Here is a 12,122-nt window from a genome sequence, read left to right on the forward strand (position 1 = left end):
GTTTTTTTTTTTTTTTTTTTTTTTGGTTCTGATCTTCTTCCAAGTTGATAGTTCATTTATGTTTATATATTTTTCTTTGGGTTAAATATGGAAACGAAATAGATTCTCGAGCTGCTGAAATGTTTCTCGTCTACATCTTTAGAAGACATCCTTTTGGATTATATTTTAATGCATGCCTGGATAAGCATGTGCTATCAATATGAGTAAAGTGATTTTTTTAGTTTACCCTGGAAATTTTTATGCAATTGGTATAAGTAAATGCCAAGATGTTAATCTTGCTGGTGGCTCTAGGTTCCAAAGACCTGGCACATGCAAATTCCAAACCAGCGCAAGTTGAACAGAAGAAATATGTCACGGAAGGTATACTCTTTTTTGCTGTATCTGGTGTCTTCTTTGCCTTGACATTGTTAAGAATGAGGCTGTATTATGAATTTGTCTTTCCCATTTGACAACCATATCTTGTTGAAATTGCCTCTTTGTACTCCTGGACCAATATACTCTTCAATTATCTTCTGTTTTTGTTTGTCCCAAAATTTACATTGGTTACCTAAAGTTTCGATATTCTTGTTTATACTGCTCATTAAGTTCAATTGGGTCAAAGTTTTACTGCACAATAAATATTATTGTAGCGACCTCCCATAGGAGGGTTAATTCTGAAATTTGTTCCCTTAAAAAAGTTTGAAATTACAAATTTCTTGTTCAGTCTTTAATTCCATAGCAATGTGGATAGTCAAACCTGAAGTTTAATTTTGGATGAGGGAGTAACAAGTTTAACAAGTTTAAGGATGCCTATATATTTCTTAAATGTTTACCCATCCCTTGTACAACTATCTTAGTCCTTTTGTCTGCATAGAGAAAACAAATTGTTTACCCAATTTTTTTCCAATTATGCATATCTTTGTCATTAGGTCAGATTGTTTATTGTTGTAAAATTTTTATTGAGGATACTTTTAAATAAGCAAGTTTTGATTTTCAAATGCATTTGCACTTGCCATAGTTTTTCGAAGTTCTTAGATTTGATTTGGGATAAAGAATTTCGAATTTTGTTTCTACTTTTGCTTTACGTAGCAAATTAGTGGTTTCGATTTAGCTCTGGCCATGGGTTGGTCTTTGTAAGTGGGCCGTGCCTGAGTGCACATTCCAGCCTGGTAAGCTATCAAGCCCACTTTTGATTTTTTTAGTTTCTGGACTGGTTTAGTTACAACCCTGTAGTAGAAAAACACTTCAAAACCTAACCATTGCAATTAAAAAAATTGAGAAGGTCGAAACACTGCAACTTACCCTCGACGGCACATCGACTTCGGGGACATGTAACATTATTCTGTCTTATTTATTTATTTATTTATTTGCTTGTTTTTGTATTTCATCTTCTTCCTTACATCTCGGTTTCGGTAAGTTCATCCTTTTTAGTTTCTTCTTCTTCTTTTGATGGTGCTCTGATTTATTCTTCTCTCTTTTTTTGGATCAAGATTTCTTTTCTTTTCTTCTCCTCTATAACTTGATCTTTTGCAGATGATTGTATTGACTGCTTCTTTTTTTAGCTCATTCTTTTATTCTTTATTTATTTATTTATTTTTGGCTGGAGAGTGCAGTTGTTCTATGATTAGACATTAGTGGGATAATTTTTGAATGAACATTTTGTTTTTTGCTGTTAAATGGGCTCCTGCACTTACAACCACCAAATTCCGCCATTTCTTTTTTTGGCAAAGATTTTATGAATTCTTGATTCTTGCTGAAGTTTTTTCTAATCAGATAATAATAGATATTAATATGTAATGGTTTGGCGTGGACCCGCCCCTAGTATTGGCAGGTTGATGTGTTGGGCCAGGTACAAATATATACTCTAGCTCTGACTGCCTATGAAAATGGTTCGAGTCCGCCCATATATGGGCCAAACTATGCTTGTATGTGATGGGCGTTTGTATATCTCTATCAACAACACCCTACCACCTCAAAACCTTGAAAAATGAAAAAAGGGATGTAAAGGGAACATAATGTATTAAGGTTCTATATAAGTAGGTGAAGAGATGGTATATGACATGAAATTTGATTCAGATTCTCAAAGCTGAATGTTCTTTTTTTTTAAATTGTGTTTTTGATGAATTTATTTTTAATTTTAATTTTATTTTATGTATTCAGTGAGAGAGAAGGAAAGCTCAGCTCCTGAGGAATTTGAAGATGAGGTGGAGGGAAATCAAAAGAGACACTTGAATGTTGTATTCATTGGTCATGTTGGTATGTCATTCCTTATGGTCAATAGGCTCATAGCAATATTGACTGTAACTGGTTGATATTTTGATGGTCAATCATATAGCACGTATGAGTTTTGTCACCTTGGTAGGTTCAGGCTTGTGTACACTGCATGTTCTACATGTTTGGATTCAAACCTTTGCTTTCAACTTTCAAGAGCCACCACCCAATTACTTACTTCTCCCCACCCCGGAAAATAGGTTGAATAAAGAACAAATAGCATAACAAAATGAAGTTTACTTCATTATTTTAATAAAAGATTTCTTGGACTGTGATTGGATGTCCTAAAAAGTAATTTTAGGCTGTTGATACCATTTCCAAGTTTCTTATCATGAGTAGTATACATAATCTGATTTTGCAGATGCTGGCAAGTCTACAACTGGAGGGCAAATACTATTTCTCAGTGGTCAAGTTGATGACCGAACCATCCAGAAGTATGAGAAAGAAGCAAAAGATAAAAGTAGAGAGAGTTGGTAAGTTCTTATTTTGTTCAATATTAAACGATTTGAAATGTCAAGTCAGGCTTTCTTTCGCCTAAACTCTAAGATAGACTTTGATTAAGACCAGTATTGTTTTGCTGTCTTTCTGTCTAACACAATTGGTGGCACACTTATTTTTAAGTTGTCACTTTATGTACTGCATTCATAATTTGTGAGGATTTCACTTTCTTAATGTTGCACAAGTTCCTCTACAATGAGATGAAGTTGTAAATCTGAAAGCTCACTTGCCATTATTACGGGATTACATCAATAGGGAGGAACTGCCCATTTAATGCCAATTTAACATGGGAAATTTTTTGATGAACCATAATATTCCCAGCCTTACGAAGGAACCTAAACTCCGTTTCTGTTTGCTATTGTTGTTGGACATGGGTGCAGGCATATGTTGTAATTTAAGATTAGGACAAGGTTACCTTTATTTGTTGTTCCTACAGTTGTGCTCCTAGGAATGACCTACTCATTTCTTGTTTACATTCATTTAACTTTGGAACTGATGCAGGACAGCTAAAACATGCAAGTTCATATTTTGTTGCATCTTTATATCTTGTCTGTAGGATTTTTTTATGGTTAATTAATCCCTCTACATAGATTGTAATTGCTTATCTGTAGCTTCAATTATTCTGGATGTTCTCCTTGATATTTTCTTAAATTAGGTACATGGCTTACATAATGGACACAAATGAAGAGGAGAGGGCTAAGGTATTCGTTAGACTTAAAGTTTTGACTTATTTTGCTTCTTTTGTTAGGTCTGCTAAATTATGCATCTGAATGAATCTGAAGATTTGGATTGTCTATGATTATTTTTATTGTAGGGAAAAACAGTTGAAGTTGGTAGAGCACACTTCGAAACAGAAACTACCAGATTTACAATTTTGGATGCACCAGTAAACATTTTCTTCTGTATATTTCTTCATGAAGTGTTCTTTTGAAGCTAGCTTATTATTTAATTTCATGTCTGGTTGATTGTGGCCATTATTTTTAAAATTGTATTTAGTGTGTCTTTTCACTATTGATTTTTCAGGGTCACAAAAGTTACGTGCCTAACATGATCAGTGGAGCATCACAAGCTGATATAGGTGTACTAGTAAGTAGACTTGCAATATTTTTGTGAAATCCTATGTGACTTGAATTGATTTTCTGATGATTTTTTAATTCTTCTTCTGTATGCTGCTATTATGCCCAGGTAATTTCTGCTCGGAAGGGAGAATTTGAAACTGGATATGAGAGAGGTGGACAGACACGTGAACACGTCCAACTTGCAAAGACTTTGGGAGTGTCAAAGCTGCTAGTTGTTGTGAACAAAATGGACGATCCTACTGTAAACTGGTCAAAAGAAAGGTGCTTGTTTGGATGGGATTCTTCTGTCCTTGTAGAAGTCCTGAAGTTCGTTTTCTTATTATGCTGATACTGTTTCCTATTTCAGATATGATGAGATTGAGTCAAAAATGGTGCCATTTCTCAGGTCTTCAGGTTATAATGTGAAGAAAGGTAAACATGAATCTTTCCTTGACCATCTAATTGACACTTTATTTTTTATTTTTTTTGTGAATGGTCACTATATTTGAGGCAGAATTGAAAAGTTTATGTAATATCCACCTTCTTAACTTTTCACCTAAAATTTCATGTTAATTCAGATGAGATCTTTCATTCCTTGTTGTCATTCGTCATCCTGGTGTAAATTGATAATACACTCCTGTGTATTTTCCATTAATTGATAAAATATTTGATTACTTTTCAAATAAAAAATCCTCCACTTGCAATGATGCTTCTACTTTCCCTTTTTCTTTCTCTAATTTGTTTTTTTTTTTTGAAATTTTTGTAAAAGGCAGAAAACTAAAAATAACTGTTAACTTTATAGATTATAATAAAATAGGAGACCAATAAAAGAATGCGTAGAAAAGGCGACAAGGCAAAAGAATGATCATACACTCACCCATCTTAAGTTAATCGAGCCGTAAGTCTTTGAAAACGACTTTCAATGTTCCAGCTGCGAGATGTTTAATGAAGACTTGAGGCCTTCCTTGAGGCATAAGCCTCGCACAACTTTTTAAAACTATGTTTATAGGCTTACAGCAGGGGTGTTTATTCACAGTTTCTGGAGATGCACACGTTTTGTACTGAAATAAAAGCTTAAGCCTTTGTGTAACAGATGAACAACTTGAATAACAGTCTAACATTGTCTCATCATCCGTGTTACATATGAACATCAGAGAAATTCATTGACTTCATTTTTTGTTAACTTCAGCATCTCCTTCTCTGATTGCAGTTCTCCAATAATATTTATGCGACGATTGATGTATATTAGAGTTTGTGGATGGGCTTTTATGTATATATGTGGTCTGCACTTGTATTAGCAAATGTTTTATTAGGGCACTAGTATCTTTTATTACTGGTCTAAAGCATAAATTTTAATGAAGACAAGCAAACGATTAAGTCTTGGGCTAAAAATTTATGATGGTGTCCGAGAAAAATATAAATTTTCTTTTTTTATTATAAAAGAAATTGTATCTATTGGGTAAAATTGATGTTGATTCTAGTTGCAGTTTGTTTGAAGGATTCTTAATAAATTTGAAGCTATTTAAACCTCAGTGAAGCTTTAGAGTTCTTGTATAATGCAAGCAGATGTTTATCCAGTGGCTGTAGTTTTTCTTTCAAATGAAGCCCTTTTGCTGGTTGGAGTTGACTAATCCTCCGCTCAATAACCCAACCAATATGAGCCTGCTCGAGACTGTCGGAAAGAAATGATATTTCCTTTTCCTTTTTATCTGCTGGCAATCTGTATATAGAAAATACATCGCATTATAAGGTCCTTGTCTGCTTGATTGCCAATTTCTGACTCTTGGTTCTTGTTTCTTATATATTATTTCTCATTTCAGATGTTATGTTTCTTCCAATATCTGGGCTTATGGGGATGAATATGAAAACAAGATTGGACAAAAGTGTGTGTTCGTGGTGGAATGGTCCATGCCTGTTTGAAGCCCTTGATGCCATTGAAGTTCCTATGCGTGATCCTAAAGGTCCATTTAGGTAAGAATAACTGTTATTCTGTCATTGACCTATTAAGTCTACCTCAATGCTTGAATTTGCAATGAATATCCCAAACCTGCTACTTAACCGGAATATTAATGTACCCTCTACGATTTTCTTTAATCTGTAGAGGATCTGTCTCTCTTTCTTCAGCTAAAACGATGTAACCCACCCAACAACCCCACTTGCTAATAAATTCATTACTTCTTCAACTTGATATAAAATTCCTCACTTCTGAGAGTGTATAAGATTTGTCAGACATGATTTAAGTTCTTATCCTTTGCTGTGATTGTAAGCATGTCCTAAAAATAAGAAACCGTAGAAACTCTATAAATGGTCATAATATGTCGGTGTCACTCGATCAAAAGCGCTGGGAGAGACGAAAAGGCATCACAAGCATTCAAATGGTTGATAGAGCTTTAAAGGGCATTTTCCTATGCCAAATGTGGTGATAGCCACTTCTTATGACCATCAGCCATTCTTGTATCTCCTCTAGCCTTAAAATTGGAAGCTATTATTTGACAGTGATCTTGTTCTTCAGTCATAGGAGTTGCTTAAATTTGTTTCAATACTTGAGTTTCTCTACTAAAAGACGCGTCTAAGAAACATGACCTATGTCATGACCTTTAAAACATTAGAGTTGTATCAATCTGTTTCCTTGTCCATCTTCATTTGACCGCCTTACAACTTTGCTGGTTGTACTCTCAACGATGTCGCTTCTGGTCTATCATATGTGGTATTAAAGTAGGTTTTTCTTCCGAGGATTGCTAAATGCTAAATTTCTGCTATTGAAAGAGTTGACACCTACCTCTGCATTGACCCACTATTTCCTAAGCTTTTAATGGGTAGAGTTGTGCATGTTCAAGACCAAATGAATAATTAAATCCGTCTTGTCATGCACAATCTCAATTCCGAGTTGCTGAGTGGTCACACTGTAGCCAACTCGAACCATCAAGTTATAGAATTCATGGGTGTACTCTTCAATACTACATTCCATTTGAAGCGAAGTATGGAACTTTATTCCTACCTATCCTATAATCAGCCAACAAAATTGCTTTCTCAATTTTGCCTTTGTTGATTAGTAAGTGTTAATCTGCAATATCCCTTGCTAGGTTGTAGCTTTTCCAACTTTTCCACCATTGTTGGTCAACTCCTTTTGGTTTCAGCTTTACATAAATAATCTTTTGCTCTTCTAGATTGACTCCAATGTGAATCAACTCTTCTAGCTTGTTTCCTGATCAAGGAAGTCTTCTACTTCATTCTTCTATGGAAGTCTTAACTCCAACTCAGATTCTTGAATTGAGATCTACCAGGATTGGCACAAGCTGCAGGAATAATATGGAAAGGGTTAACATACTATTCATCCCTGAAACATCTTTTGGATAGGTCCAGGAGGTCTTAATTGCCTTCCGTTACCTTTGTTTGACTTCCACGCAATGTCCGCGCAAGTTTTATATCTCTTGCTTGAGTTGCTTTATTTCCTTTGCATTTGTGGAGCTCGGGTCAACTCAAGGCATTCTAGGCCGTCTCATAGACATGTTAAATTAGGATCAGTCACTGCTTTGAGACCAGAATTGACGAGGGTACATGCTTTACCAAAAAAAATACTGAAAGAGATTGAAGAAACAAAGACTCTGGTGTAGATAGAAGTAAAAACTAGGAATCTAACGCTTTACACTTGCATATCATACCAGAATTTCCTATATTGGAAATTTAGGTTCTTCAATTGTTATTTTTCTTGAATAATTAGGCCTAGTTAAGCTTCAATTTTGTTAAAATATTTTTATTCACGAAAAAGAAGTCTAAAACATTGTAGCAAGGAAACTTAGATCACTTGGACAACAAGTCCTAATTCTTGTTGGAAACCTATAACTACTTTAAGGCACCACATATATCTAATCAATTACCACTACACTTCTAAGTCTAGTAAGAATAAGAATACTAGTTCCAGAATGATTTTAAAAAAATTTAACTTTTGCCCCTGCATCAATTATATTTTTCGTCATTTTTTTTGTTTGCAAATAGCATACATAGTTGTTAGGAATTCGTTATATCATTCTTCTCGATGCCTTTCATTCTGGAGCACTGTTATAATTTCTTTGTGCACATTAAGAACAAGCAGAAAATCCTCTGGCTCGTTTTATTTATTTGGGATCATTCGTTGCTGATTTGTACAGTAACTAAAATGGAGAAAGAATTTACTATCACACTCTCTAAATTTGTCGAATAGAACTTGCATTTTGTTTGGTTCTGGGAAAGTGGAACTTTCTTTTGTTTGTTATGAAGAAAGCAGTAAATTATTGGCTTTATCCTTGATTTCCTTCGGAACACGAGCTTCTGTTCTTCTGTATACCTAATTTTTTTCTTTTTTGGGTAGACTGCCTATTATCGATAAGTTCAAAGACTTGGGAACTGTTGTTATGGGCAAAGTAGAATCTGGTAGCATTCGTGAAGGTGACTCTATGCTTATCATGCCGAATAAGGTGCTTTATCCATTTTCTTGATCTTTTGTCAATATACATTTATGACCTGTTACTAGCTTGAAAGAATTTTGCAGACTAAGTTCTAAATTTATCTTCAGGTCCAGGTTAAAGTTCTTGCCATTTTCCGTGATGAAGATAGAGTCAGGCTTGCATGTCCTGGTGAAAACTTGCGAGTCAGGGTATCTGGGATCGAGGAAGAGGATATCCTATCCGGTTTTGTTCTATCTAGCATATGTAAGGGTCTATTCCTTTATTTTTAATATGGGGTCATATTCACTTTTCTGCTCTGCTTTACTGTAGCAATTGTTTTTAGAACCAAGTAGCCCCTGTTTGGTTTAGATAAAAATAAGATTTTTAGTAGATTTTGATTAAAGTTGATTGAATGTGCCGTTGAAATTAACTGTTGACTTTGACTTAGATTTTAATTCAATTTTTTTAACTGAACCAAACAGGAGCTTAATATAATTACGCCCTTGCACATTGAATTGGGATTGAATGTAGTTTTGGAGATCACAGCTTACTGTCACTGGAGACATAAAGAAACCTATTAAATCGAAATCCTTTGATTTTGTCTTCAGTCTAGTTGTGAAGTTGAAAACTACCTCTCTTCTATTTCAATTCTTGAAAGAACAAATCACGCTGAAGTAGAATGGCAATTAGGTTCTCGTATTCACTAGAATAGTGTTATTTTAAAGAATGATACAGCAATACTGATTTTTTTAACTAATTCATTCACTAAAATATGCTATGCAGTTTAACTGCTGCCACTAGAATGAGCGGATAACCTTAAAACGAAAAAGAGGGAACAGGTTTTAAGAAATACTAGGCTTAGTTATGCTTACATTTGGGTGTTCTAGAATGAGCTATTTCTTTTTTGATGAGTAACGTTATTTTGTATGTGCAGCAAAGCCGATAGCTTCCGTTTCCGAGTTTGTTGCCCAGTTACAAATTCTAGAGTTGCTTGACAATGTAGGTATTTCATTTTTGTTTTTCTTCTTTCATTTTGCTTGAATTACATATGCTCGGTTTTTCTCTCTCATTTTTCTTTCAATATGTGTGTGTGAAATAACACAATATATGCAAGTTGGGAAGTAAGGGGGGGCGGGGTTGCGTGTGGCTTGGGAGTGGAGGGTTTTCTCATATAAACCATAATAATGGAAAAATGTTAATGAAGCGTTCCTGTCATGTCAGGCAATTTTTACCGCTGGGTATAAGGCAGTTTTACACATCCATGCAGTTGTTGAAGAATGTGAGATTGTTGAGTTGAAGCAGCAGATTGATCCAAAAACAAAAAAGCCTATGAAAAAGAAACCTCTTTTTGTCAAAAACGGTGCAGTTGTTGTATGTCGCATTCAGGTCAGCTGCGATATTATTGGTTAATTGTCTTGATTTTTCAGGTAATAATTTTGTGCAAAAGTAGCTTGTTCTACCATATAAGCACGTTGCACGATTGTCTAGCAAGTGGTAAAATTCCGAAAAGCTAAATTGCTATGGATTATTCTCGAGGAAACTATTCAAATGTCATTCTGTGTTCTTTATGCTTGCTCTTGCTCATGTTGATATGAAGATCCTTTATGTATACTCGTATTATAAGTTGATTTATTTTGATGTTAAATTTCACTACAGGTAAATAACTTGATATGCATTGAGAACTTCTCTGATTTTCCACAGCTAGGCCGATTCACCCTTCGCACTGAAGGTCAGAAAACATTTTCAATTGTTCAAGTAGTATTCCTAAACTTCAAATGAAATTATTGAGGCTCCCACTGTTGACAGGGAAAACCATTGCTATGGGTAAAGTAACTGGTCTTCCTACTGCAAGTGATGGTGTGTAAACATTTTTGTCATTAGAGGTGAGTTCTTGACTTAGTTTTCTTGTCAAATTATACATTGTCTGTAGTTTGATATTTGTTGCTTCCTCTAATCAAGTGATGAATATACTGGATTGATACATCTTTATGGCACTTGTGCTATAATTCCTTGTATTTGCACCTGTGACTTGTAACTTGAGTAATTAATATGATGAATCTAACTGTCCCGTCTGCCGTTGCTAATAATTACTGAGTCCTCAGAAACTCATCTTTGCCCCATAATAGCCTTTTGCTTTTACTGCTTAAAAGCCCTTTAAGGATGTTTAATTTGACTTACAAGCCCAAGGGAAAGCATTTCAATTGTGTTGAGAAGCTCTTTGCGTATGGCTGGTAATCAAACCTTTGTCTTTTCTAGTAGCTTATAAGCCCTTTCAATTTGTTGAATGAGCTTCGAAAACTTATATGCTGTAAAGAGAGAGAAGCGTTTGGTGCTTATGAGTTTTCTCTCTTCAAATAATTCGATATGTTCTCTTAAGTTGACGACTTAGAAATAGCTTATTACCGATGCATTTTGCTTTGTGGTTAAATTCATACCTGTTCATGTGAAATTTGAAACAAGAGTACTTAGGTGTTATATATGTCATGAACTGAAGCTTATATTTTTGGTGATGTTTATAGGTAATCAGAGTTAACCTAATGAAATACGAGAATTTGAAGTCAGAATTCTCCAAAGAAAATTGAAGTTTATAAATTATGTTTGTGCAGAAGGTTCAAGACTTCATATTACCCAGGACGTGGTTTGTCAAATAAAAAATGTCTATTCTTGTCTTGTAATCAAAATCTGAAGGTATATATAAATTGATGCAGTCGTGAAAATTGAACTGATCTAATTCCTTAATTCCAGTCTCAAAATAGGCTGTCCCAGGGATCAAAAACTGGCTGAAGGGTCTTTCGTTGGTGTAAATTCTCATTGGGCATGAAGATAAGCTATTTGATGTGGCTGTCAACTATCTTTAGGTTCGCATTTAGATAATAGGAATAAACTGTTCGGTGTATCAGTTTTTAATAATGCTGTCTACAAAAAGGCTGCGTCTTGACACATTGCACATTGCTTATGTATGGAAGTTGTTAGATGTTTTTTCTTTCCTTGCTTATTGCTGTCTGTTAAACAATGGAATGGCTAAGAACTCTTGGTGTTTGTCTCTTGTTTGTGTGTGATCCGAGCAACAAACATCGTTTTGCAGGTAAGTTGAGCCAACAATGAGGATCTATCGACTCGTCCAAGCAGTAGAAGGGGGTTTGCAACTAGAGGCAGATTGATTTTTGTATAAAGCTGGACCTTTTCTATTGCACATTATTTGAGGTGTCTGAGTTTTTGAGGGCACCTGTTGAGATTTTACCTCAATGGTGTCAAAGTAGGACTTTTGAGTCCTCTTTTTAGATCCAGGTTACATGTATTGTAAAATTATTACATTTAAGAAGTCATTTGGTGAACAAGACTAAAAAAAATCTTAGTTCTTGAGATAACTTTACCGAGACACAGACATTGATTGAACATTGGGAGAAGGATTCTTGAATCTTGAATATTGGGTAGAACTTGCTTAGAACCAATAGTTCATTATTTAATGGATCTTTCTGTTCTAATTCTCTATTGGAGAGTTATCAGTATTTATCAAATATGTTCCCATCCAACGGAACGTTATTGAATCAAATCACAAAGAGTTTGCCCCACTCATGAGTAAATATTTGGGAAATTTACCTAGATCCCTTCTTTTTAAGATTACATTTCTAAAACAAGTGGGTGAAGATTCAGTTCCAATAGTCAGGTGATAAATACTAATTTTTAAATTAATTAATTACTTCCTCCCACTCTACCATCCTTGAATACTTCTTTTACCCCATACATCGATTTGTTTTCTAACCCATACACTCTCTTCCCCAAAAATTGATCAGCACTCTCTTACCCAAAAATCTCTTTGGTGGCTTCTTTCCCACTTCCACGCTTTAGATTCCGATCACCTACAACTTTTGCGGGAGTTTCGTGCAAATCT

At 34.8% G+C, this 12,122-nt stretch overlaps 1 protein-coding gene across 11 annotated transcripts in view; it reads left to right on the forward strand.

The window, feature by feature from the left end:
* Positions 1 to 11,720, forward strand: part of LOC111372123 (eukaryotic peptide chain release factor GTP-binding subunit ERF3A-like) — a 14,792-nt gene extending 3,072 nt beyond the window's left edge. For 7 of the 11 annotated variants that reach the window (XM_022994303.1, XM_022994306.1, XM_022994307.1 and 4 more), the window contains 16 exons: positions 292 to 360; positions 2,140 to 2,235; positions 2,612 to 2,723; positions 3,404 to 3,449; positions 3,563 to 3,634; positions 3,772 to 3,834; positions 3,934 to 4,088; positions 4,174 to 4,238; positions 5,627 to 5,777; positions 8,155 to 8,260; positions 8,359 to 8,494; positions 9,165 to 9,229; positions 9,452 to 9,616; positions 9,887 to 9,959; positions 10,037 to 10,113; positions 10,750 to 11,720. In XM_022994303.1, the coding sequence (XP_022850071.1) occupies positions 292 to 360; positions 2,140 to 2,235; positions 2,612 to 2,723; positions 3,404 to 3,449; positions 3,563 to 3,634; positions 3,772 to 3,834; positions 3,934 to 4,088; positions 4,174 to 4,238; positions 5,627 to 5,777; positions 8,155 to 8,260; positions 8,359 to 8,494; positions 9,165 to 9,229; positions 9,452 to 9,616; positions 9,887 to 9,959; positions 10,037 to 10,095 (1,433 nt within the window). In that variant the 3' untranslated portion in view covers positions 10,096 to 10,113; positions 10,750 to 11,720. The remainder of the gene's footprint in view (positions 1 to 291; positions 361 to 2,139; positions 2,236 to 2,611; positions 2,724 to 3,403; positions 3,450 to 3,562; positions 3,635 to 3,771; positions 3,835 to 3,933; positions 4,089 to 4,173; positions 4,239 to 5,626; positions 5,778 to 8,154; positions 8,261 to 8,358; positions 8,495 to 9,164; positions 9,230 to 9,451; positions 9,617 to 9,886; positions 9,960 to 10,036; positions 10,114 to 10,749) is intronic. The other 4 variants (XR_002698689.1, XR_002698690.1, XM_022994304.1 and 1 more) reach the window with 4 other exon arrangements.
* The last annotated feature ends 402 nt before the right edge of the window (positions 11,721 to 12,122 follow it).

This window comes from Olea europaea, chromosome 23 (assembly GCF_002742605.1).
Source record: "Olea europaea var. sylvestris chromosome 23, O_europaea_v1, whole genome shotgun sequence".
NCBI classification, from domain to species: Eukaryota; Viridiplantae; Streptophyta; class Magnoliopsida; order Lamiales; family Oleaceae; genus Olea; species Olea europaea.